Consider the following 24,649-nt stretch of genomic DNA (forward strand, 5'->3'; position numbering starts at 1 on the left):
CCTGCCTTCCTGTTTTGTGTTTGTAATTCTCCATATTCTTGGGTTGGGACTCTCAGTGCATGTTTGGGGATGAAAGATGCAAATGTTTTAGTTGGTCCTGCAAGCTGATTTATGCAGCTGAACTCTTGAAAGAAGCCTTTCTCAGCAAGTGCTCCCTGTTTGTACAGGGACAGTACAAATTCAGGTGCACAGTGGAAATGACACCTGCTGTAGCACCTCAAGCAGGTGAAAAATCAGTGCAGTATGTGCAAGGCAGCTGGCTGAATCTCTGACCTAGGACTGGAGTTGGAACACTTCTAGTTGGCACTGTGGTTGTGTTTTGTCCCTTCTTTAGATACAGAAGAATTTGTCTTGACATAAGGCCAGGTCATGAACAGCTGTGCTCTGTAAGGAGGGAATATTGCCACAGAATGATTGGGAAGCAGTAGGAGCAGACTTAGGGCAATTTTAGCTTATGTCTGCAAAGTGCTGAAAAAATTACGATATTGAGATTCTTTAGGTTTTTAGTCATGGCACTTCTGTCTCCAGTTTTAAGTAAGGATGCTTCTTCCTTTAAGAGTGACTTGGATAGGAGCCAAGGACTGGCTGTTGCCAGACACCAGACTGAAATGGCAGCATTCTTGTCCTTGGTAGAGATGCGTGACACTGCAGAAAGGCTCTGTCAGCAGTTCAGGTGGTGCTTAATCAAAGTATAATTAAAGTTCAGTTTATCTAACTGCAGTTAAACTATGGATTAACTTCACTTATGTTCTAGGCATTAACATGATGTTGTGGTTTAGGAATGGTACTCCCCAAATTAGTGCTCCCACCAAAACACTCCAAACCACAAGGTGCTTGCTCACTCCCTCTTCCCCCTACCTCTCCCCTCATGGAGAGGAGAATTGAGAGGCCCAAAAAATAGAGATCATAAATTGCAAAAAGAACAATTTACTGGAAACAGCAATGGAATAAGAAAATGAGCAGTAATAGCAACAATAACAAAGCGTACAAGAGAGACAAAAGATTCACACGAAAGTGTAACTCAATCATTAAGAGACCAAGGAGCCCCTTCCAGCCCCTGGCCCACAGCAGTGGCTGGCTGAGGTGGTACAGAATAACCTCTGGGTCTGGGCCAGATACTGCAAAAATTAACCCTGTCCTGGCCAGAACCAGGACATGAGTAACTTCTTCCATGCAGGAAACTAGTACCTTGCTTGGTGTTAGCCTAATTTTTTAATGTATTTAACCTCTAGGTAGCACCATTTCTCTAGCTAACTCCAGGGTTTAGTGTTGCTAAATCCAAGTAGAAGATAACACTGACCTGGTTTTTCAGACAGAGGCTCAGGCAGAGCCCTGGCAGTGCCTGTACACAGGCTGTATCTGAGGGGTGCACACACAGGATAATGACCTAACACATGCTCTTTAGGTGTTACTAGAAACATCTACAAAAATGAAGTGGCTACAGCATCATCTTTCCGCTTACCCATCGTGACTCCTTTTCCATGCTTTAGCAAGAGTTTGTTGGTTTTTGATTTTGCTCCACCTCTAAGCTCTCCTGAGAGAGTTGCTGCTTCCCTGATTTTTAATTCCCGTTTCAGTGTGGCTGACTACATTTCAGAGCTATGACCACCAGAAACTAACAGAGAAGCTGAGCTCAAGTGATCGCACGTAGTGCCAATATTTAACAGGAATAAACAGAATCTGTCCAGGCATCAGAATGCAGGACTGAAATGCAGCCTTTGTGAAATTTGGAAACTTGGTCAAGTCTGGATCTTCCACATCGACCTATAAAAAAATCAATCATCAGAAGAATGTCTTTACTCACATAGGATTTAATAAGGCAACACTACTGATATTAAAATTTCAGGCAACTATTTACCTGACTAGTGTTGTGAAGAATTTGGCTCTCATGTGGGTACAGATTTTCTGAATGTTGTGGTGAAGAGAGACGGATATACTTTCTTCCAAATACCTATATATAATAAAATAAATTTTTTCCATTGGTCATTAACTGGCACATTACTGGAAGCTGTGGGTCATAGCTGGCATTTAACAGTAAAATATACCTGATTACAAGGAACATAATTATCTTCATTAGTAATAGACACTGCTATAACAGAAAGTTAAATCAGGCTATTGGAATTCAAGTACTTCCTCAGTTGGAGCAGATAAGAACTTGAAATGACTTTCGGAAGGAAATGCCTTTAACCAAGTTGCGTTCAATTCAAAGTTTAAGGCACCCAATTTATACATCGTTTTTTGGGCTCTACATAGCTAAAAATAAGAACTGAGAATAAGGAGGCTGAACCTTCATTGCAATTCATATCAACAGGCAGAGGTACATGCACAGTGACTGCTAAGCTTCCAGATAGCCCTCAAACTCTTATTTCTGTGTTGTCATTAAACCAGTTCTTTCATTGGCATGCTGAAATGAGATGAGAATTCGTAAGGTGAGTGGCCTGGCTTCCCTGAGCACTACATGAACTGCAAGTTTTGGTGCCAAGATGTGGCAGCATGAACGAGTCAAAGCTGACTCCTCTGCTGATACCAGTGGAACAGCAGGTTGAGGGTGAAGATTCATACTCTTGTGCCAGCAATCCAGATCACCTCAAGAGCTAGGCATGATCATACTTGTTGGGAACTGTCCTCTTATGGGTACTCTGACTAACCCCAGCACCCTGGAGTGGCTACCCAACCATTCCTAACCAACCTGCTTTTCCTCTACCTTAACATCCCTTCCCACATAATAGAACAGGATTTCCTGAAATCTTACCAACACCGAAGCTGTCATACAGACTATTTAGAGTTTGTTGCTTCAAGGACAGCACATCAATGTATTCTACAGACTGGACAAATACCAGTGTACTCCTGCCTTGTCCTACTCTTCACTATCACTGATTAAACTACTAGAGCATTGATCTACATAACTCTGTCTGTCCATGTGTTTTTAGGATGCCTTCCATACCCCAAAGGGATTAAGGATATTAATTACTCTGTAAAGAACCAAGTATTACATGGTATTTTTGGTGACCCATGGAAGTGACAAAAAATGCTGGTTATTGCTCCAACAGCATGTTCTCTGAATGCTTGCACTTTTTTTGGGACTGCCATCAGCTGTTAACAGCTCCTTCCTTAACTTGCCTCACTGGGTTAAGACCTTGTATATTATAAGACTGGGGGCACCAGTTAATGGGGAATAGCCTGCATCTCCAGAGACTGCTTTTCTCAATAATGGAAAAACTACAACCTTGGCACCAGCCAGCAGCCAGCCAGCAGGGATCATTTCACTTTGTTACTTGTGCTTGTGCCTTCCTGTACTCCACAGCCACAGTTTAAATGGCATCACGAAGCAAGGCAGTTTTAATTGAAAGCTGCCAGATCACCAGCTGTTCAAATTACAAAGACTCTCTCACAGCACTGGCAGATAATCTCCCATTTTTCAGGCAGAAGAAAACAAGCTCTGAGGTTTCTAAGGGAAGAATCTTTTCCCAGTTCAACAGCTCCTATAAATTTTTCTTCTACCAAGAACAATTCGCCTCAAGCTTTACATAGCATAAATAGTACAGTACTTCACTTTCAGAATGCAGCAGTATGCGTGTGCTGAGCAGGTAGCACGGAAGAAAAATACAATCCATACAGAGTTGCACAGCAGTTGTAAAAAACCATTCTAGGAAGGCCTGAATTAAGCCTCAGTTTCAAGTGAAAATACAGGTTAGCAAGATGCAACTGGAACAGAGAAACTAAGGCTAAACCCATAAATAACTATCAGTAGAAAGTAATGTCACAGTCCTTCTGGAAAAGTGTGAAAGTGTAAGCCTGGGTTTTTTTAAAGAGTTTGATGGGACAGCAATCTCCTTCAGTAAACAAAACACCTCTCAGTATTTGAAGATTCACAGTAGTCAACTGCTTGGATCCAGAATACATCCGTATATATACAGTATTGCAAAAACTTCAGTATTGCTGAAGCCTTTTCTGCTTATCATACTGCCATGCTGGCAAGGAAGTTGGAGGTGCCTGGGAGGCTGGGAGGAGACACAGCCAGGACAGGTGACCCAAACTGACTGACCAAAGGACATTCCAGACCATATGACATCATGCTCTGTATATGGGGGAAGAAGAAGAAAGGGAGGATGTTTGGAGTGATGGTGTTTGTCTTCCCCAGTAATTGTTAAGCATGATGGGCTCTGCTCTCCTGGGAACAACTGAACACCTGCCTGCTCATGGGAAGCAGTCAAGTAATTCTTTGTTTTGCTTTGCTTGCATGCACAGTTTTTGCTTATTAAACCTCAATCCTCAAATTTTCTAGCTTTTACTCTCCCTGTTGTCTCTCTGATCCTGCTGGTTGGGGGATGAGAAAGCGCCTGCATGAGGCTTGGGGATTGGCTGGGCTCAAACCACACCACCAGAAAAAGAAACTCCTTAGTACAACATGACAGGATCCAGATTCTTCCCAACTCTGTTACAAATTCCATGTGACCTTGGAAAAGCTGCTTCTTGTGATTTCTATCTATCATCTGTAGAACAAGGGTAACTAAGTCTCTCTCAATGAGCAACACTTGTGGTCTACAAGATTACATTCAGTATTAAGTTGCAGTAGTGGCAAATGCAATAAAATAGGAAAACAGTATCTGTCTGCACGTTCTCTATCCTTCAATTTGTCTGCTCCCCTTGTCTCTAACACATACCATAAGCATTTTCTCTAAGTATTGCATTAATGGCATGTGCAGAGTAACTACAGTACATACCTGGGCTAAAAAATTTTGCTGGGGATCCTGATGAAGAGGTGAGATTGTGCCTCCTGGACCAAACCAAGCATTAATGGTGATGTCATCTTCTTCCCCTTCCCCCAAGCAGCAGTAGTCAGGGATACTGATATCTTCTTTCAGTTCTGGGATCTACTTCCATAAAGAAAGAAACATTAAAAAGGGTATGTGCTGACTTGCCAAAATATGTAATTCATAGAACAGATGAGCAAGGCTGGACACAAAGAAAACAAATGACTGGCTGGTCCAGCAAGGGTAGGAGAAAAGTAGCTGACCTGCTAGGAATCTGCAGGAAATGTTCTCAAACTTTCTGTTCTAGTGAGCAGATTCTGTTGGAAGGAGAAGTGGGAGAAAGAAAGGGGTTTCCTCATTCTTTAGAGAATCTTTGCTTTTGCAGAAACCAGAAACACCCATAAGAATTTGCTCTTCATGGAAAAGGAGCAGCTGATCTCTTCTATACTATGCTTGCTTCTCTGTGAGATTCCTTTTTATGTCTCCCACCAACCTAAGCTCTGGTAAACTGGAATGACATTTCAGATTATGGTAAATATATCAGTGTTGAACACTGTTTCCTGTCCAAATCTCTTCCCTGACTTATAGTCTTTGAGGAAATGGGTTTTCCAGGTGATATCCCCCTAAGTATATGCTACATTGTACTGAAACAGCACTAGGACTTAATGTCTTCATCCCAAAAGGGTTTTGTTTCCATGTCTTGCAGCCAAATGGAATAAACCTCTCCCTCTGTTCCTTCAAATCATGGGAATAGAAACTTAAGAATTACTGCGAATTCTCCATATGCCCTTCGATCTAGTACAGTCGTCTTCAGAGACAACTTGTGCTACAAAAGGAATACATGACTGTAGGAAGATAAAAACCTTCACTAAGTTTTACCTGATCAAAAAGCTGGTGCTGGGCAAGGTATCCTACATTGTTCTGAAATGACAGCAGAGAAAGACAAAACATAGTAACATACAGGTAAGACAGTGAGTTATTTTACTTACAGGTGAATATAATTTACTTATAGGTAACAACCATTTCCAGTGGCCTATTCAGAGTACTATAACTATTTGAACAGTATAAGGGTCTTCAGAAATAGCAACTTACAGCTCCATTGAAATTGTGAGAGTGTAGGTGTGTCTCCACAATCAATAAATCATCCAGCCAGAGTTACTGAAGGAAGCTGGGACTCCCTATTGAATCTTGACAGCTGACAATGCCCTGCATCTTTCTAGCCAGACCCTGCTGGCATACAGACCAGTTCTCCTTCACACCCTGGAACTACTTCCATACTCTATTCCAGATCAGTTTGCTATGGCACATGGTCCTTCCTGCCAGAAGGCCAGGAAACACAAATGGGGGCTTGGGATCCTCATCTGTGAAAGCAAAAAGACATTCCAGATGCTAATCAACTTTGTATTTTTGTGCCTCATGGCATTTAAGTTTGGATCTGATCCTAAATCTCATGAAACAGTTTAATAGAAAGAGGAACAACACTGCTGGCTGAGGATCCCTTATCCTTAGATTCCACCAGTCAGGTTTTTGCTGCTTATGTATGTATGTATGTATTTATTCATCAAATTCCAGCCACTGTACATTTGATTATAGGTAAAATTCAAACCTATTGTTGCAATAATTATTCCTAGCTTCAGGTCTTGAAAATACGTTAAACCATTTAATTCAGAGTTGTGCTTACAGCACACCCCCTCCCTTGACATCACCTCTGTTTGTGGTAAGCAGAACTGTTGTCTGTACCAGCACCACACTGCTGTGTTTGGAGATGAACCAAATGAGTGTAACAGACCTCATCCATGATACACTGGCTGATGAAGTCACTGACAGTCATGAGCTGCTGAGACCATTCCTCGTCTGTGTACCGAGCACCCAACTCCACAGGGACTGTGCGGCACCCTGCGACTTGACAAAAATAGTCCACACTGAAATAAAAAAAGTTCCATTACCTTCTATACTGCTCTTACTAATTCTGAATGTAAGACAATCAATCCAAATCAATCTTGTTGGGTAATAAAATTCTACCAGCCTGAGCTTCTCCTGTCTAAATCAAACCAACCAGAGGAAAAAGGCAGAAGAAAAGGGTGCAAGCAACAAGGAAATCAGCAGGCAGGTTTGTATGTACATGACCCCACAACTGTCTGTTTTGGTTTGGTTTAAAAACCTGTTTGCCTCAGTTGTTTCCTTCCAAACTAAGAAAATTTAAGCAGTTACTGTCTCTTGGCAAGGGATGGCCAATTTTTTTGCTGCCTGCTTCCACATGTGATAAAATGTTGTGTCTTTTAGTCAGTAATACTAGATCAACTCTCTGTCAGTGTCTATACGGGTGCCAAAAATACCCATCCCAATTATAGCCAGAGGGATTAGTTTGATGGGTGAAATACATCCTTCCATGGAAAATGGTATTACCTAAATGGAGAAGTTAATCTTTTTAAGCGCCTAAGGTTAACTAGTGCAGTTAACTTCCCTCAAAAATTAATAAAATCCCTATGACATAGCAAGTGTGATCAGTTAATTTTACCTTTGGTTGTTCAACTACTCAAACTAAGCAGGAGTGGTTTTTCCCCTTTTCTAGGGAATCATGACCTTCACCTCACAAATACTTGATACTCAGTATTGGAAATGTGGGCACCATTGCTTGCATTACCCAGGCAGCACAATGCTGTTAGTCCTGCACAGTGGTGTCTGAAACTCAACACTCAAACACAACAAGGAACAAACATCAGTGCTTGAACTTACGAATGAAAAAGTCAATCATGCTTACTCACGGCTCTAAAATTCACTTTCCATTGCACCAATTATCAGCAAGTTCCAAGGGGTAAAAACCACTGATGTGTGCATGACACAGATCCACTGAGCTGTGAGCAGCTCACTGGCACTTTGCAACGTGCACTTCTGGTGAGTTCCCAGGTGTTGCCATTGGGCTCCTGGGACGGCTGCAGGCTGGGCAGAAGGCGGCCTTCACTCATGAAGAGCCAGAGACTGGGCAAAGGGTCACGTTTGCCCCAAGACAGTCCAGCACCTGCCGTGTGATGCCCTGAATGCTACGAAGAGCTTCCCTCATCTATGAAGCAACTTCCACAGAGCAGTAGGACACCGCTGCTAGCAAAATGCACTGCCCACGGTATCCATCCTCTGTGAAGGTCTCTGCTGCCCTATCAAGCATCAAGATACCCAACACAGGGAAAACAATCGTGCCTTTGCTTGGACTGGGAAGGAACTTCTCACCTCCACTTCTTCATACACGGCCAGTGGTCCATGACGCCCTCCAGGACCACAGGCCGCTGGGGAATGAGGTAGTTGTCTCTGAAGTGCTCCAGCGAAGGACACTGAAGGTGCGGAATCACCTCCTCCGGCTGTACCGCGGGGGGCGGCGGCGGCTCCGGCCGGACCCTCTGGAATGGACGTTCCCCCTCAGCAGCCGGCACGGGGGGGGGGGGGCGGAGCGCGAGGGAGGACGGGGCGCGAGGGGGGGGGGGGGGGGGCGCTACCTCGGCGCGGGCTCCGTCGCGCGGCGCCGCGCGGGGCAGGAGCGGCTGCAGCGCGCGCACCAGGCGCGCCAGGACGTTATCCAGGACGGCGGCGCCCAGGAGCAGCCCCAGGTCGCAAAGCCGCACGGCGCGCGCTAGCGGGCGGCCCGCGGCCACCTCGGCCAGCGCCCCGAAGAGGCAGCCGTAGGCGTAGACCTGGCGCCAGCCCTTGCCGACCTCCCTCCACGGCCCCGCGTTCAGCTTCTCCCAAGAGTAGTCGCGCAGGACGTCGCCGAGGCGCTCCAGCGCCGCTGCCGCCTCCGCCCCGGGCCGGCCCGCCGCGCCGTAGAGCAGCGCGCGGGCCCGCCGCAGCAGCGGCAGGATGCAGTCCTCCACCTCGCCGCTCAGCGCCAAGGTCAACTCCTGCTCGGTGCGGGGCAGCAGCGCCCGCATCTCGGTCCACAGCGCGGAGCCGTCGCTCACGCCCCCCGCGCTGCCGGTCGCCGCCATGGCCGCGCCGGCGTCTGAGAGGCGGTGCTGCCGGGCCGGGCCGGGCCGGACGCGGAAAGCGCGGGGCCGGGGCTGAGGCGGGGCCCGGGGGACGGCCCCGCCGGGGGGCGGAACTCTCGTATCGCCGAAGCTCGGTCTGGACGTTGTTACTTGTGCGCTTGACCAGCGGGTCCTCTGGAATTGCGTGGCTGTGATCGACGCTGCCGTTCGCAGTAAAGGGGAGCGCATAGGCCCGGTGAAGGTCACGGTGTCTTCTCCGGGCGTTCACCCGGGACCGGCGTGAGGAGGTGGCTCCCTGCGCTTTGGAAGCCTCTCAGTCCCGGTCGCGGGACAGCGGAGCGCAGGCGGTGAGTGCTGGGGGAAGGGGACATACGCTCTTCCCAGCTGACCAGTTTCTTTTGTGCTGCCAAGAAACGTCCCTGCTCGGGCCCCCGCGTGCGCTCGAGGAGCTCGAGCGGAGCCCAGCGCGGCTCTGAGCCCGAGTGCTCTCGCTGGCTCAGCTGCTTGGTGTTAATCTGCACATAGGACGTGCTTTCTGCATGGAACATGCACGTCAGTCTTCTTTCTAACGCGCTGGGCACGGCATCATTGAGCCCCAACTTGCTTTGATAGTGTGCCCTGAACGTTCTCAGGTCTTAATACTATTGACTGCAAAGGCAAAACAATATTTTACTTAAAATTCAGCAGCAGAGGAAAGTTTTAACATGGTGAACCAAGCTCTAAACCACCATAACAAGATATAAGGAATTTGTAGCTCCTAGTTAGGGTTGAAAGCTTCAGATTTGAAACAAATCCTAATTCACAGAAAAAGTTAAAATCATCACATTCTATACTGAGACACTCACTCTTCTTTGCTCCATGCTCAGTCACTAGTGCTTTCCAAAAAGGAAAAAAAAAAAAAAGAAAAAAAAAAAGTAAAGGTGATGTGAATCCTTCTGTTGCTGCTGCTGGTGGCTCTCCCCCTGCTCCCCAGCTGTCTCCTCTAAATGATCACTTCTGCTCTCACACTTCTCACTCTTCAGACTTGTGCAATGCTTATCATGCTGGTCTGTCTATTGCCTGTCTTCTGACTGCCTTTCTCTTGGCACCTTAAATTCCTCCCATGACAGTGTGATTTTAGCACCTTCATTCAGAATTTTCTCCTTAAACAGATAAATGTTAATATATGCTGCTGTACGAGAAAGTATTTTAGTGGCAAGGAGATTTTCTTGTTAGACCTTGTGTTCATTATTTGTAGTTTAGGATGCCAGCAAATGTAGTTAGTCTTGTGCCTGTGGACTGTCCACTTTTTATTACCATTTACATTAACTTTTATTTGCATTTAAGTTGGTTAATACAATTTTCATTAAATAATAGTTTTTTTAGTTTAAATGTGAGTAATATTTTCACGAGTTTCACTTCAAAGATTAGGATTTTGTTTCCAGAATTTCAAATAACACTAACATCTGAACATGTAATCTCCAGCACAACAGTGAGGCATTGAGGCCATGATGAACTTCATCAGTTTCACTGCAGGTGGTTTTAGTTTTTGGATATTCAGGGAGGCTCAATGTTCCTCTGTGAGCATAAACTGGAAGACAGTTATTTCTAGTCAGTTTTGGTGCAATTGTTTGAATTCTGATACAGCATCAATAGTCTTGAATCACAGAATCAGCTAGGTTGGAGACCTTTGAGATCACCAAGTGCTGCTCTTGACCTAACATCCCCTTGTCAGCCACACCATGGCACTGAGTGCCACTTCCAGTCTTTTCTTAAACACCTCCAGGGATGGTGATTCCACCACCTTCCTGGGCAGCCCATTCCAATGCCTTGTCACTTCTTCTGTGAAGAACTTCTTCCTAATGTCCAGCCTAAAACTCCCCTAGCACAATTTAAGACTGTGTCCTCTTGTCCTGACACTAGTTGCCTGGGAGACTAACACCCACCCGGCTACAACCTCCTCTCAGGGAGTTGTCGTTGCAGTTAAAGGCGCTGCATATCTGCTGAGCTAATAAAGCTCAGGTCTTAAGGTGTGTACTGAGTCTTGTGTGTTTGGCCTCTAGTCTAGGAGGAAAATCCACTGAAAGCTGATAGTATCATGCTGCGTCTTAGCAACTTGGTTGAAATTGTCTTCATTGGGAAAAAAACCCAACAGATTTGCAAATACTGAATTGGAAAGTTTAGCTCTCAGAGCAGTTAACTTTGCAATAATGTATGCTAGTTTTGGAATGCCTGTAAGATACTGCAGATATTTTGTGTGAGCTGGCTGACCAAGGAAGTGGACGACTTCAGTGCTAGACATTTCCGTTTTAGGTCAAGAAGAGAGAATTTAATTCCTGCTGCCAAAGAGCAAAGATTACTGTCATGTGTCTAACCTGCAGAAACTGATGGGAAAAAGAGTTCCATGGATTATGCCACCATCACTGAAGCTTGTGCTGTTTTCATCAGAAGTAAATTTTTAAAGATTGTGGAAACCAGACTGCCTAACCTTGTAGAAAGATGTCCCTTTAAAGTACAGAAGAAAAGTTGGTACCAAGATTTCCTGTGCTGCTTCCTGGGTTATAGCCTGTGCTTTTTGTTCTCTTTTATATTCTGCATATTTTTAAAATATGCTCCAGCCACCTCTCTTTCTCCTAGCACTGACTTTCAGAAAGAAATGACCTATTTAAAAAAACCCAAACAAAGAGGCACACAATTAAGGGAGAAAAATGAAGTCTGGTAAACCATCTGTATTTCTCTCTTCTGTTTACAGTCATAGATTCCAGGACCCACAGTTGATGTTACCTTGTCTGCCACTGGTGAAAAAGTGATTAGTTACTCCAAATATTAAAAAAAAAATGCTCTGTATCTTATCTTGCATTTGTCTTCATTGAAAAGAATAGGTATTTGGCGTGTCCAGAATTTAATTTTTTAAACTTTTTATTTATAGGAATATTCTCCTTTATAGCACTCTTTCCTCATTTACTAATTTGAGTTAATGAACAAAGTCCTGTGATTGTTTTTGGATTTTATTAAAATGTTTTGGATTTTATTAAAATCAAGACACATGCTCAGTGATTCACCACTTAAGTCCAAAGTAGGATGTATGTACTAGGTGGATCAGTTTTTTAAATGACAGCATTTGCTTGTTTCTACACATTTATTTATGATTCTTCCCCAGGTGAGTGCAGCAGGAGTCTGGTGAGTGATAGCCAGCTGTTGGAATTAGCAGATAGAGAAAGCAGTTATTTGTTCTGGGAAGGAGTGTGAGAGCTGTGGCCAGGAGTAATAAAAACTAAACAGATGCCCTAAATATCTAAACACAAGATAGGACGTGTAAGTTGCTTGCAGTGCTGATTGGTGAAGTAATCTCAGTTGGGTTGCCTTGTCTGGAATTCTTATTCAAGATGAAATATTCTCTGGTGCAACATCGTATCTAGCAATCCAGAGCACAAGTAACACTAAAGATTTTCTTTCTCAGGACTCCAGGCTGCTGCTCAGCTCCTCAGGAATGCCATGTCCCTTTTGACAGCCTGACATTTTGGAATTTACACCCTCCTTAAAGGGAAGATGCCAAGAAGATGGAGCCAGGCTCTTCTCAGTGATGCCCAGCAGTAGGAAAAGAGGCAACAGGCAGAAACTGATGCACAGGAAGTTCCACCTGACCATGAGGAAGAACTTATTCACTGTGTGGGTAACATGCACTGAACAGATTGCCTGGAGAGGGTGTGGAAAGTCCCTCGCGGCAGATATTGGACACAATCCTGTGCCATGTGCTCTGGGATGACCCTGCTTCAGCAGGGAGATTAGACCAGATGACCCACCTGTGATCCCTTCCAACCTGAACCATTCTGTAATTCTGTACCAGGGAAGGTGATCTGTTCCCTTGTTTCCAGGGCTTTTGGAATGCCTGGGCATGTGCCTTCACCAGCCATCACAGCAGGTAAGTGCCTGTCAGGAGTGGCAGTGTCCAGGAGCAGGGATGAAATGGGGACAGGCTGGTACTACTGCTGCCCTGCCACCAGTGCTTAGGCTGTTTTTGCTTCCAGGAGTGATTGACTGGTACCTTCCATGAACAATATACTCATTTAACATCACCTCTGCGCCTCCCCACCCACACAAAAGAAGGTAAAAATAAATGAAATTGGAACCTAAGATGCCCTCTAGCACTTAAATGGGAATATAAATTGATGACTGCCATGAAAGCCATAGTTGGCTCTTATATTCCTTTACAGGAAATGGTTGTCTCCTCTTTTGCAAGAACAAAAGTGTGACACGTAAGACTTTAAAGATTTTGGATATCTTTGCTGATTGCTTTTTCTGTTCCTCTGAACAGAAGATCAATGATTCTGATTAAAATATGCACAGAATTAATTGCTAAACATAATTTTTCTCAGATGAGCAAGGTCTTCCTGACTAAGAGTAACACAGCCATGCATTCTGATGGTATCTTGGAGTTGAGTGTAATTGTGCAGCGACAGTGTGTAATGACAGATATATCTGTATCAATCCGTTCCCTGCACTGTGTTTTTATCACTGCCATCTGCTCAGCCAGCTGCCAGGTCTCACAAATAGTGCTGTCATGTACTTTCATGTAAAACAACTTATTGTTGTAATTTCCCTGATATTACTAGATGAAATAACTTTAAGTGAGATAAGGTGACATTTTGCATGGCACTTTGGAATTCCTCTCATTGCAGTGGATAAAGTGTTCTTTCTGGAGCAAGCTGTATCAGCACACCCAGTTCTACTTTCAGAAATCACTGGAAAATACTTATTTTACAAAAACATTATGTAACATCCATCTGGGACATATGCGTCAGTGCTGAGACATAACTGAGACAGTATTGCTTACACATGTAGCCTTAGTTACCTTTGCTGGATGGAAATTATGTAAATTAGACTATTTAAATTTTGTTTTCCTTATATCAACTTGAATCGCCTTCATATTTGCAAATATGTTCAGACAGCTCCTTCAACATTAAAGAAAACATAAAGTCTTTACAACTGTTTTGAATGAGTGTTTTAAGGTTGCTTAAAGAATCGCCGGCAAAGGTATCAACAAAAGCGTGTTTGATATAAAAGTGGAAGCATGAAAAAGTTTGTTGGCAAGGTTAACTCTACTACTTGGTTTGAACTAGAAAAAGCAAACTAAAATCTAAAATCAGTCAATCTAAAACCAGAATCAACTCCAAAATTATCTGTGTGGAGGCTGGCAGGCTGAAGGGAAAAAAAGGGTAAGGGCAGAAAATGATAAGGATAAAAAGGAATCAGGAAGACCCTCCTGCTGAGTTACAGGGTTCAGAATGGACCTCCTTGCTAAACTGAGCCAGGGCTTGACCAATGGTTTAGGCCCAAAGGTTTAACAGCTCTTAAATTTAACAACATTTAATTGACAGCTCAAGTTAAACAATTTAACAAAAGATTCATATAGAATTTACTATAGTGCAACAGTAACTACTAGGCCTAATTTACTTACAAATTTAAATTTCTTAAGAATTTAAGAGAGCATCATTCATAGTACATTTCATATAGCACATTCACATTTGCACGCACAGAGACCTAAACACTATTTACAAGGTATATACCTGTGAAAAATTCCCCTCGAATTCAGTGGATTCACATTGGATACCTTTGCATCTTCTTAAAAGGCAAAGGGTTGAGCCTTGAGGAGTGGGGGTATCAGCGCAGGATCTGTTCTTGTCATTCAGCAGTGGTTGTCTGAGCATAACAAACTTGAGAATTCACTGGCTCTGAGTGGCCCCACTCAAAAGGAGGTCGCTGGTCGCAGCCCGCTGCAGTCCAGGAGAGTTCAAAGGGTCTCACTCAGGACCTCTGTTTATAGGGTCGCAAGAGAGTGAACTTCAGTCACAGTAATTTTTCATCCTGGCTGCAATTCGTGTTGGTAACTTTCTTTGAAATTTCGATAACAAAAATGTTGTTCCACTTGGGTTGTTATTCAGGCAAGAAAAATAAGTTTCCAAAGCTGTTCATTAAAAACAGGAGCTCATTAGACAGCACCACTTCCTGGGAACTGACAGGCACTGCTTCTGATAAGCTCAAGAGGAGCTTGGTGCAGGTGCTGTTTGTCAAGGCCGAAGCCTAACCAGCATTTCTTAGATCATAGTGTGGCCCAAGAAGGAATGGAGCAGATGCACTACCACAAGAACAAACCTTTAAAACAGTCTTTATAGCTGCAGGTGCAAGGAAAACTGAATTGGGATATTACTTGTTGCTAATGAGCATTACTGAGAAACAGCCTTTCTGATAAGACAGAGAACCCAGCTGGGATAAAGAAGGTAGAATATGTATTCCTGATTCGTCTATCATTTTCTTATTCAAGTGCTATAGGATGTCAACTGCTGAACAGCTGATTGGCAGCCTGAAGGTCTGAGGCACAGAGACAGCTGGCTTGTAGTCAGCCTGTTTGGAACACTGCTGCAGGTAGAAAGCCTTCCTGACAGGAATGTGGAAGGAAGTGAGGGCATGGGTCCTTTATATTTTTCTGTTTTATCTGAACGGATGTGTAGATTTGGAACTTCATTGCTAGCAAGGCATAGGCCAGTGGAATTGTGACCAGTGTTCTCCCAATGGCAAACAGAGGGCCAGGCCAGAGAAAAGTCTCTTGGCATTTAGCTGATGTTGTACATTCTGGAAATGTAAGTCTAACCTGTCGTTCCAGTAGTGCATTTCAAGAGCTGACGCAGGCTCCTGGCATTGTAATGATCTTGAGCACACACAAGATTCCCTTTTTATCCTAAGGGCTGGGACATGTCATTTTCATTAGCCACACTTCATATACATGTATGAACCTTAAGAGGAAGAATATATATACATGTAGAACTGTACTTGGTGAAGCCACTTGCTAGTGGGAAGTGTACTCAGAGAGAAAGCATTATCCCTCCTTAAATCTGTAGCTGACACACACCTTTCCCAGCTAGGAAAGCTCAGACATGTAAAAGTGATGGTTGTTGGAAGTGTTGAAAATGAGGGAGGTAGCTGAACGTATTATCTGTAGATAGTTTTCTTTGGGGTGCTTGTGAAGAACTCTGAAACAGGTATTTATCTGCAGGATATTGAAGTTTATATTTGAATGCTGAAAATAGAAAAAAAACCAAAAACTTCCCTTGTGGAAAGGAAGTGATGGTATCAGTAGTGTCCTTGTGTTGTGCATGGATCTGTCAGTCAGTGTAGAGTTTCTCTAGAGAGGTTTCTTGTCTTCTTTTCATGGTTGCTGGCTTTTAGATTTGAGTAAGAATATAAACAATTGGGGAAAAAATGTTGTTTGTGTAACATTTAGTTGAAAATTTTATTAATTTTATGGACTAAACTCTAATTGCCCTTCTTTAGAATCTGAACTTGGAGGCTTTCAAGATGACATTTTTATTTGGAGCCAATAAAGTTTGATGCAAACAGTGCAATTCTTAACATCCTTGAGAAAACCACATTTCTGTATGTAACTGAGGTGCCCTCTGTGTAGTCTGACTTATCAAAGCTGGGGTGTTCATTCTGACAGACTGCAGAAATGAGTTTTGGGGATGACACTGCAAAGTGCATCAGTGGATTTGTTCATCATTGTATAAACTGAGATGTTTTGGTTTTAATTGTAGTCCTCTTTATTGTCAGTACTGAGTAATAAACAATAGATTTCCATCTGAAATAGTTGGATTTTCTCCTGGCATGGAAGAATCTTCAGATCATCAAGGGAAACATCCTTTGAAAATGCCTTTCAGACACTACTTCCAAAATGAGGCTGTGTAAAACTTTCCCAGTTGTAATACCAGGTATGTGATTCAGGAGCTTCCACGTCTCTTTAAAAGCAAAAAAAAAAAAAAAACAAAACAAAAACCCAAAAAAACCAAAACCAAACAAAAATGCGTAAGTGTAATGTGCAGACATTGACCTGTCTGTACTGAAGTTGCACAGTTTTAACTTAAGTGTTTCTGGAACCTCTGCTGTGACAGCTTTGTTTTACTCAATGTAATCGCAGGCAAGTCTGCTGGCAGGTGCTGGTGTTTTGCTAAAGAGACTTTGTAAATACCAACCGCTGTGAAAGGAATGGTCATCCCGAGGTGCCATTTTGTCTCACCTGAGAAATGCAATGTATCTTTTGAAGAAAGCATTTCTTCTGCTATAGAATCATAAAGTCATAGAATGGCCTGGGTTGGAAGGGATCTTAAAGATCACCTAGTTCCAACCACCCTGTCACTGGCAGGGTCACCTTCCACCAGACCAGTTTGCTCAGAGCCCAATCCAGCCTGGCCTGGAACACTTCCAGGGACAGTTTACTTTTGTGAAGATGGATGGAAAAGCCAAGCTGGGGTCCTGGGCGTTTACTGTCTGTGGGTTGTGGGCAATCTGGGTGCCTGTCTGTCCACATTCCCTGCAGGGTGAATTAACTCTGCTGCTACCATGGTTATTTTTTTAGGGTCTTCCACAGACAACTGGAGGAAAAAACTCTGGTCTTGAAGGAAAAATGGATGTCTTTGAGATTGTCTGAAAATCTGTCTTGTGGTTGCTGGGGTGAAGGATGGTGGTGTGGGGATCGGCTTCTTCTCCCAGGCACCCAGTGATAGGACAAGAGGATGAAACTGTGCCAGAGGAGTTTAGGTTGGGCATTAGGAATAATTTCTTCACAGAAAAGATAATTAGACATTGGAATGGGCCATCCAGGTGGGTGGTGGAGTCACCGTCCCTGGAGGTGTTTAAGGAAAGGCTGGAGGTGGCATTCAGTGCAATGGTACAGTTGACACAGTGGTGTTAGGATAGAGGTTGGATACGATGACCTCAGAGGCCTTTTCCAACCTTAATAATTCAGTGATTTGTAAATTTGTGGCTTTATGACTATGTTATTATTTCATACCACAACCTATGGCTAGCCCCGCAGTGGTGAGAGGCACAGGAACCTCTGTGAGGTTCCCGTGTTAAAATGGTCAGGCGAGGCCCGGCCCTGGCCGCGCCCCGGGCGGTGCCGCGGGCGGTGCCGTGGCCGCGGTTTCCCAGCGCCCCGCGCGGCGCCGCCCGGCCCGGCCCGGCCCGGCGCGACCTGGGCGGGAGCGCGGAGCTGCTTCCGGGCCTGCCGCTCCCCGAGATGCCGCTGCTGGTTAATGGAGCGCGGGTCGACCTGGCCCGGCCCACAGGGGACATGATCCGCGCCCACCCGTACCTCGAGGTGAGGGAAGCGGGAAGGGGACTGGCGGGGCCCGCCTTGCTGCGGGTGCCTGGGGGAGAAGCCGCGGTCGCGGCCGGGGCGGGTGGCGGAGCGGGGCGGCCTCGGCCTGAAGCGGGCAGGGGCGGCCCCGGCCCCGCGCGTTCCCCGTGCTCTGACAACGGAGAACCACGGGGTGATAGAAAATAAAGAAGTCGGTGTCCGCGGAGAGGCTTAGCGGTGACGGTGCGGCCGGACGTGGCGGGGGCTGCGTGGGCCCCTTCTGCGTGAAATAACAAAAACTGGTGATAAAAGTCAAAGGTGGGCACTCTGAGAAGGGTGCCGATCTTGCTTCCAGGGTATAAATGTTATAATTTCAACGCCGGAGTGCGAGCCAGGAATGTGAGCAGAGCTGCCTGGGGAGGTGTTTCCCATCAAAAGATGTTTCTTTACAGACCCTGAGATTATGCAGAAAATGAGGGCAAATTTTATAAAGCCGTGAAATATTTTTTGAGCCCAGAATGGAAATTCACTTTGTCCCCAGCAGGTCTGTGATGAAGCACTGCAGTAGTCATAGCCCAGGAATCCGGGTTTTTCACGCACCAATCAAGCTAATAATCGACAATATTTTGATAAGTGCTAAATAAATATTCTGGATTATGGCAGTAGAAGACTGAAACTTCTATATTACAAAAGCTTCCTGTTCTGATTAAACTTCCAAGATCACTTCTGGTATTATCTACTGTAATCTTTGCCCAGTCCAAATGCCTTTTATTGTGCCTCCATTTTATGGTCCATATAACAGGGAAGGGTGTTTTGTGTGTCTCTGGAATGATGGGATTTAACTATTAACTTGATCAGTGTCAGGAAAGCAAAAAACTTTCAAAATTCAGAATACTCTGTAATACAAAATACGCGTGTTTCTCTCTGACCTGAGTCCCTTTGCTTTTCAGAGGTGATGTTTCTGTGAAGTAATGGATACACCTGAGAATTCAGCCACTGTAGTATCTGTTATCATTTATCTTTAGGAAAAGGCAAAACTTCTGAGAAGTCAGCCTGCTCAGATTGTGGAACCCAAAGGCCTTCTCTATGTCCAGCAGAGAGAGTTTGCAGTGACTACTCCTAAAGATGGTGTGTAAGAACATAAACATTTCTTCTTGTACTGAAGCAGTGATTGTGAGAGCTGAGTTCTTACAGTGTTTTCCTCCTTTAAAATAGGTTCTGTTTCCATTCTTGGATCAGATGATGCCACTACCTGCCACATAGTTGTGCTCCGACACACAGGTATCTATCTCTAAAGGATGTTCAGAGCAAAGTCTGTACCCCTGAAGTAAGGAATTAGTACTGGTTTATGTGGCATTAATAAAATAAACTGCAGTTACATTAATATAAACCTGAATCCCCAAAAGTCACATAATGTGTTAGCTAAGGACTCATTCAGAGAGTTGGTGTGTTTAGCATGAGAGGTTCAGTGTTCTCATTGCTCAGTGAGCAGATTTTAACTTGCTCTGCACCTTTGGCCAGTGGCAGTGGCATTGCAGCCCTGGGCAGTGTACAGCAGTCTGGCAATGCATGGTTTGGACATTGCAGAGATGGAATTTGTGGAAAGATCCTCACTATGTGCCTGGATTTCTGCCATTAGAGACATTGCCTGGTCCCGTTAAGAAGGTGCTTGTACCCCTCACACGAGGTGTGATTTTATAATGGCCCATGCAGAGGGTGTTGGCCTCAACCCGGTCATGTCCCCTGCTGGAGGCTGCTGTGCTCAGGTGAAGCAAGGCAGTGGGGAGACAGCTGTCCCCTGCGGCAGTGGGGATTCCCACTGTTGGTGCCACAGTCACTGAGTCCTGTTCTGTGCCTTCCCCAGGCAGCGGAGCCACGTGCCTGACACACTGCGACGGCTCAGACACGGAGGCCGAGGTGTCGCTCATCATGAGCTCAGTAAAGTCCTTCTCTAACTCCACAGGCTGTGGCAGGTCAGCTCTGGTCCTTTCTTGTGTTCTGCTTCTCTCAAAGGCTGCTGCAGCTCATACAGTGGGGAATTGTGAGGTGATTTGGGTTCAGACAAGGGAATTGTGCAGAAAATACCTCTTGATAAGCAGCTGCATGTAAAGTGAAAATTATTTCCGTGACGATTTTGGGGGTATTTTTAGCAGTCATTTAAAGCATGGTTCTGTTCTGAAGAGTGTCTCTGTAAAATGCCACCATGAGGTTTGTGTTTGCTGTTTCCCATTTAACTTTTGTTCTAGATTTGCGAAATTTTCCATATAACTGTTATTTGGTTTATATTATATTTTTCCCTTCAGGGTGTTGAGTTTTCAAATTCTTTTCAGCATCTGACAATCCATCAGGAATTTTCTAAGTCCACATAAAAAAAAAAAAGGGGTGTGGAGCACAGGACAGTGGGTAAAAAGCTCTGAAACAGAATTTAGCAGGCAAGCTTCATGCTGGATGTGGAGGTTTTTGCCCCTGTAGTTTGGTAAGAACAAAAGCTAGCTCATGAACTTAATGATTTGTAAGGACTTCTCTTTACATAGACACTGCTTGTAGAAGAACCCTGCTGCATGGTCCAGAATAACTGTGAGGAGGTCATGGGAACAAAAATCTTCACATTTAATTAACCCTTTGTTGGGAACTGAAACGTGATTACAAAGTTCAGTCCAAACCAGAGGTGCTGACCGTCCGAGATACCCCTGGGATAGAATTGCATGTATTTAATGCCTCTTCAAGCTTTTTCCTGTGCCATTTCCTGGGTGATCGCTGAAGTTTTCAGAATGGAATTACCATAACTTGCTGTGTAATGCAAACCAGCTTGGTGCATGTGATTGTAATAAGTGAGGCTTCTCTAATGATTGCTTTGCAGTTTGGGCTGGGGATTATTTTGTAAAGCTATTCATTTTGAGATGTCTTTTTAATTGCTGTTTCCTGTTATTCCATCTCTGTTAGGCTGGAAGTGCACCTAGTTGGAGGTTTCAATGATGATAGGCAGTTATCACAAAAACTTACTAATCAGCTTCTTAGTAAGTTCATGTTTTTTCCACTCTCATGTCCAAAAAAAAAAAAAAGTTCTGGCTGGATTTGGGTAGAGTTTGTTTGTAATCCGAGTCCCCAGACATTTACTGGAAAGAAATGTGGATTCACTTTGAAGGGTCTTTTTCTCTGCCTGAGAACGTGGTGTGGAGCAGGGTTGGACTGCTGGGGCTTGTGCCTGGGCCACAGGGTCTGATCCTGTCACTTCTCCCTGGCTCATACTTGGGTGTGGAGAGTTGGGTGCAGTTCAGCTGGGCTTTGATTCCTGGCTTGATTCCTGCTGATCTGCTGTGGGATTTTGGGCAAGTGTTGTCACTCTCCAAATGTATGCATGTGGATGACTTCATTAGTTACCATTCAGTTAATTCCTTAATGTGATGAGGTAAAATTTAATTATTGTTTGGAATTGTCTAATGAAAAATGTCAGGTCTGTTTATAAAATCCATAGTCCAGAGGAGTGATGGCAGTGCTTTACCAACAATTGGAAATGTAAAGTACCTGCTTACCTGGAAGTGCTCTGGCTTGTGCTGAGCACTTTCTGAGTGTGGAGAGGCCTCTGCCCCACTGGAATGGGGAGGGGGCAGGGATGGGGCAGGTGTCAGGAAGGAGGTGTTTAAGGGGGTAAACAAAGGAAAACCACGGCCCTGGGCTGCAGCCTTGTGGCTATGATGCTTGATGTGTGTTATGTGTCATGTGAGAGTTCTGTCCAGAATAAAATATTTTGGTTAACTTACTTTAACCTTCTGATCTTCACGCATCAAGGTACAATTTGAATCAATGATGCTGTATTGTTATCAGAACTTCATAAAAAAGAGGGGGTTTTTTCTGGATATTTGGAATGGTGAAAGGCAGAACTAATTTACAGTTAATGAAAGACTGGGTTTGTTCACTATATATGTATCATTTTAGGAAAAAATGTTTAAATATAAGCTCCTAAGTGTATATAGACTAAAGCAGAGCTGATGTGATGCCAGAGCTAAACCAGTGTCAATAGAAGGAGTAAGTGGCAGAGCACTTTTTTAGCAGATTTTTGCTGTTACAAATGGCCCCTCTCTGTAAATTCCTGTTAGTCTGAAGCAAATGTGCAGAACCTTGTTTGCTGTATTGCCCTACCTGGGGCAGGGGGTTAGGTGTGTTCCCCTGGCCCCAGACAGCACTGCCCTGCCACCACTCACACAGTTTTGCTGTCCTTGTCCCTGCAGGAGCATTCGATCTCCAGCCAGAGGATGTTCATTTAGTGACTTTCTGCGTAACAGGTAAGAAAGAAAATGATCCCTTGGGTTTGGAAGTACCTTTCCTGAAATCAAAGGGTAGGGGGCTTTTCACACATGGCTTTTTCTCTGTCCTGTAAGAAAGAACAGCACAAGTCCTCCATACCAATGTGTCATTTTCAGTTTTGCTGCTGGTGTGCATATGGTGATGTCAGAGAGCCAATGCAGGGGGGATTCTCTCCTTACCAAGTGCTGCTGCATTGCAACCAACTCGTGATCATGACCAGGTTATTCATGACCAGGTTATTTTGGCCCATTTATCCCAAGCAACAGGCTCTGTACCTGTGGATATCTTACAACTGAGTAGCGCACTTACGGACCTTTATTCTCCTGGGCTGCTGGACCTGCCTCCCTGCAGGGTCCAGTGAATTCATAAACTTCAGTTAGTTCATGGTGTGTAGTGTCATGCAGAGGGGTAATTTCCTTTTCATTGTATCATGTTGTGGTCAAATTTCCATCCTCTTTCCATGTCAGAGGTGTCAGTGACTCACATCTTTGAAACTTGGCATCACGGTCATTTTGCATTGTGGTTTTTTTTCCCTGGAAATTGTCCATGCAGAAGTAGGGGCAGTTGGCTGGAGCTGGCTGTTCTGCTAGGAGACAGTTCCAGGTCCCGTGAGTGTTGTTATTGACTTCTACCTTCTTTTCCATATTTCTTTCAGGCTTCCTTGTTTTTTTCTGTCTGTTGCTCTCCAATAACATACAATTAAATAAATGCTGCCCAGATTAAAATCCAAAGCCCTACGAGTTTGACTTCTTTTTTTCCTTACAGAACTAAATGACAGAGAAGAACAGGATATTCACTTTCCAATCATTTATGGAATAGGTGAGTTAGTTAAACTAGAATTGAATTTTTTTTTTTGGTAACTGGATTGCTTTTCAGATTCCAATAGTAAGTGGGCTGCTTTTAATGACTGAGTAAAGTCCTCCCTAAAAGTTACATGCTGCTGTCAGAGGCATACATAAAAATACTTTCCTTCAGGTGCCACAGCTGGGGAGATGCACATATGGAAGGGGCCATGTACAAATGCAAACATTTTTTTTTCCTTTAACTGCACTTAAGATTTATCAACATCAAGCTACTACACTAAATTTATGCTTAGAATTTAACCTTCTTCTCTTCAATTACGCAGTGTTTTTTCTGATTAGTTTACTCATCTCTGGAATATTGAAATGCTGCCAAAGGACTTGAAGTAGAAATGTGCTGTCGCAGGCTCGGGATCTGAGAAATAGAAGTGTGTGATGTGTTCTGCAGTTCTGCAACACAATTGTGTTGAGGATGTGGTCACTGTAAGGAAGTGCCTTGAAACAATTAATTCTTACTGTATTTAATCTCTATTTCCTCCCAGCTGTGAATGTTAAAACAGCAGAGATTTTCCCTGCCACATTCCCAGAAAAAGGGCCAGATGAGGATCTGCGTTCAGCCCATGTTTTAACAGGAGCACCAGTGAGTAAAAGTAATGGGGAAAACGGGAAGGGGAGACCAGCTGGGGCAATGAAACATCCAGAGTTTGAGGAAAAAAACCCTTTGGTAGGTCTCTGTCCTTGGGTTCTGGGTTTGTTGTTACCGTTTCATGTTGTGTTTGTCAGAGTAGCTGGGTAATGTAAGCGCAGTTGGAGGGAGGCGGGGCTGACGTGGCCTAGCGTGTCTGGGACAGGCCAGACTGAGAGGAGCTCTCCTGGTCTGGACGAGCCCTGGCTGCCTCTCTGTGTTGTTACAGCTGACCAACATCTATGATGCAAAGACGGAACAGCTCCGGATTGGGCCTTATTTCTGGGGGCCTTTCCCACATGTGGATTTCTGGTTGGAACAAGATGATGCACAGATTTTACAGGTACCTGAAACTAACTCTTTTTTTTTTTTTGCCTTCTAGCTGAGTAGGGAGAGGGGTGTTGTAGTCTGTCAAAACTTTTTCCAGTGCACTGCTGTCCCTGGGAGGGTGGGGAATAACCTTCAGGAAGGGCAGGATAACTGAGAACATTGTATTCTGAATGTCAAGATGCCCTTGCTCCCATCTTCTTTTTCAGAACCTTTCCACATCGCCCCTGGCTGAGCCACCCCACTTTGTTTCCCACATTAGATCTACATTAACATTTCTAAAAGAACATCCATTTCCATCTCGGTCCCTGTTCCCTGACAGGAAACCTCGCATCTACAAAAAAAATGAAGAAGGGTTGTGGGAACAGGTTTGTTCTGACAAAATCTAACCTGGAACCAACCCCCACAAGTGCTTTAGGGAAATACAATCTCACAAGAAGAGCAATTTGTTGCAAATATCATATTGCTGGTCACAAATACCATTGTTCCTGTGCTTTTCAAAATAAAATATTTTGATAGAAGTAACTTGCTTTTTCTGCATTACTTATGTAGAAGTCAGGGCTTCTTTGAAGTAAGAATTTGGCTTTGTTTAGGTTCTGTTGCTCCAGTGCAGTAATTTGATGGGCACAGGTAGAGAGGTGGCAATGCTGGAGGCTGACAAGGTGAGTCACTGCACTGGTGTGCACTTAATT

The 24,649-nt window shown here is 44.3% G+C and overlaps 2 protein-coding genes across 5 annotated transcripts; one reads left to right on the forward strand and one right to left on the reverse strand.

Annotated features, from left to right (window-relative positions):
- Window positions 1–907: 907 nt before the first annotated feature.
- On the reverse strand, window positions 908–9,064 carry KDM8 (lysine demethylase 8). Its single transcript, XM_039559977.1, has 7 exons — window positions 8,243–9,064; window positions 7,980–8,146; window positions 6,544–6,676; window positions 5,634–5,675; window positions 4,725–4,874; window positions 1,859–1,951; window positions 908–1,764 (listed from the first exon to the last, which is right to left on the reverse strand). Exons 1-7 carry the CDS (start codon window positions 8,957–8,959, stop codon window positions 1,600–1,602), a joined length of 1,467 nt encoding a protein of 488 aa, XP_039415911.1. The 5' UTR covers window positions 8,960–9,064; the 3' UTR covers window positions 908–1,599.
- On the forward strand, window positions 8,992–24,482 carry NTAN1 (N-terminal asparagine amidase). 4 transcript variants are annotated; one of them, XM_010392525.4, is made up of 11 exons: window positions 8,992–9,078; window positions 12,171–12,632; window positions 18,866–18,968; window positions 19,056–19,121; window positions 19,705–19,813; window positions 20,784–20,857; window positions 22,070–22,123; window positions 22,911–22,964; window positions 23,488–23,585; window positions 23,860–23,973; window positions 24,167–24,482. In XM_010392525.4, exons 2-11 carry the CDS (start codon window positions 12,606–12,608, stop codon window positions 24,344–24,346), a joined length of 879 nt encoding a protein of 292 aa, XP_010390827.2. In that variant the 5' UTR covers window positions 8,992–9,078; window positions 12,171–12,605; the 3' UTR covers window positions 24,347–24,482. The 4 variants fall into 4 exon arrangements, with proteins under 4 accessions (XP_010390827.2, XP_039415914.1, XP_039415912.1 ...); XM_039559980.1 differs by lacking the exon at window positions 12,171–12,632 and having other exon boundaries at window positions 8,998–9,078; XM_039559978.1 differs by lacking the exons at window positions 8,992–9,078; window positions 12,171–12,632 and adding an exon at window positions 17,704–17,861.
- The last annotated feature ends 167 nt before the right edge of the window (window positions 24,483–24,649 follow it).

The sequence above is a fragment of the Corvus cornix genome, chromosome 14, assembly GCF_000738735.6.
Source record: "Corvus cornix cornix isolate S_Up_H32 chromosome 14, ASM73873v5, whole genome shotgun sequence".
NCBI lineage: Eukaryota > Metazoa > Chordata > Aves > Passeriformes > Corvidae > Corvus > Corvus cornix.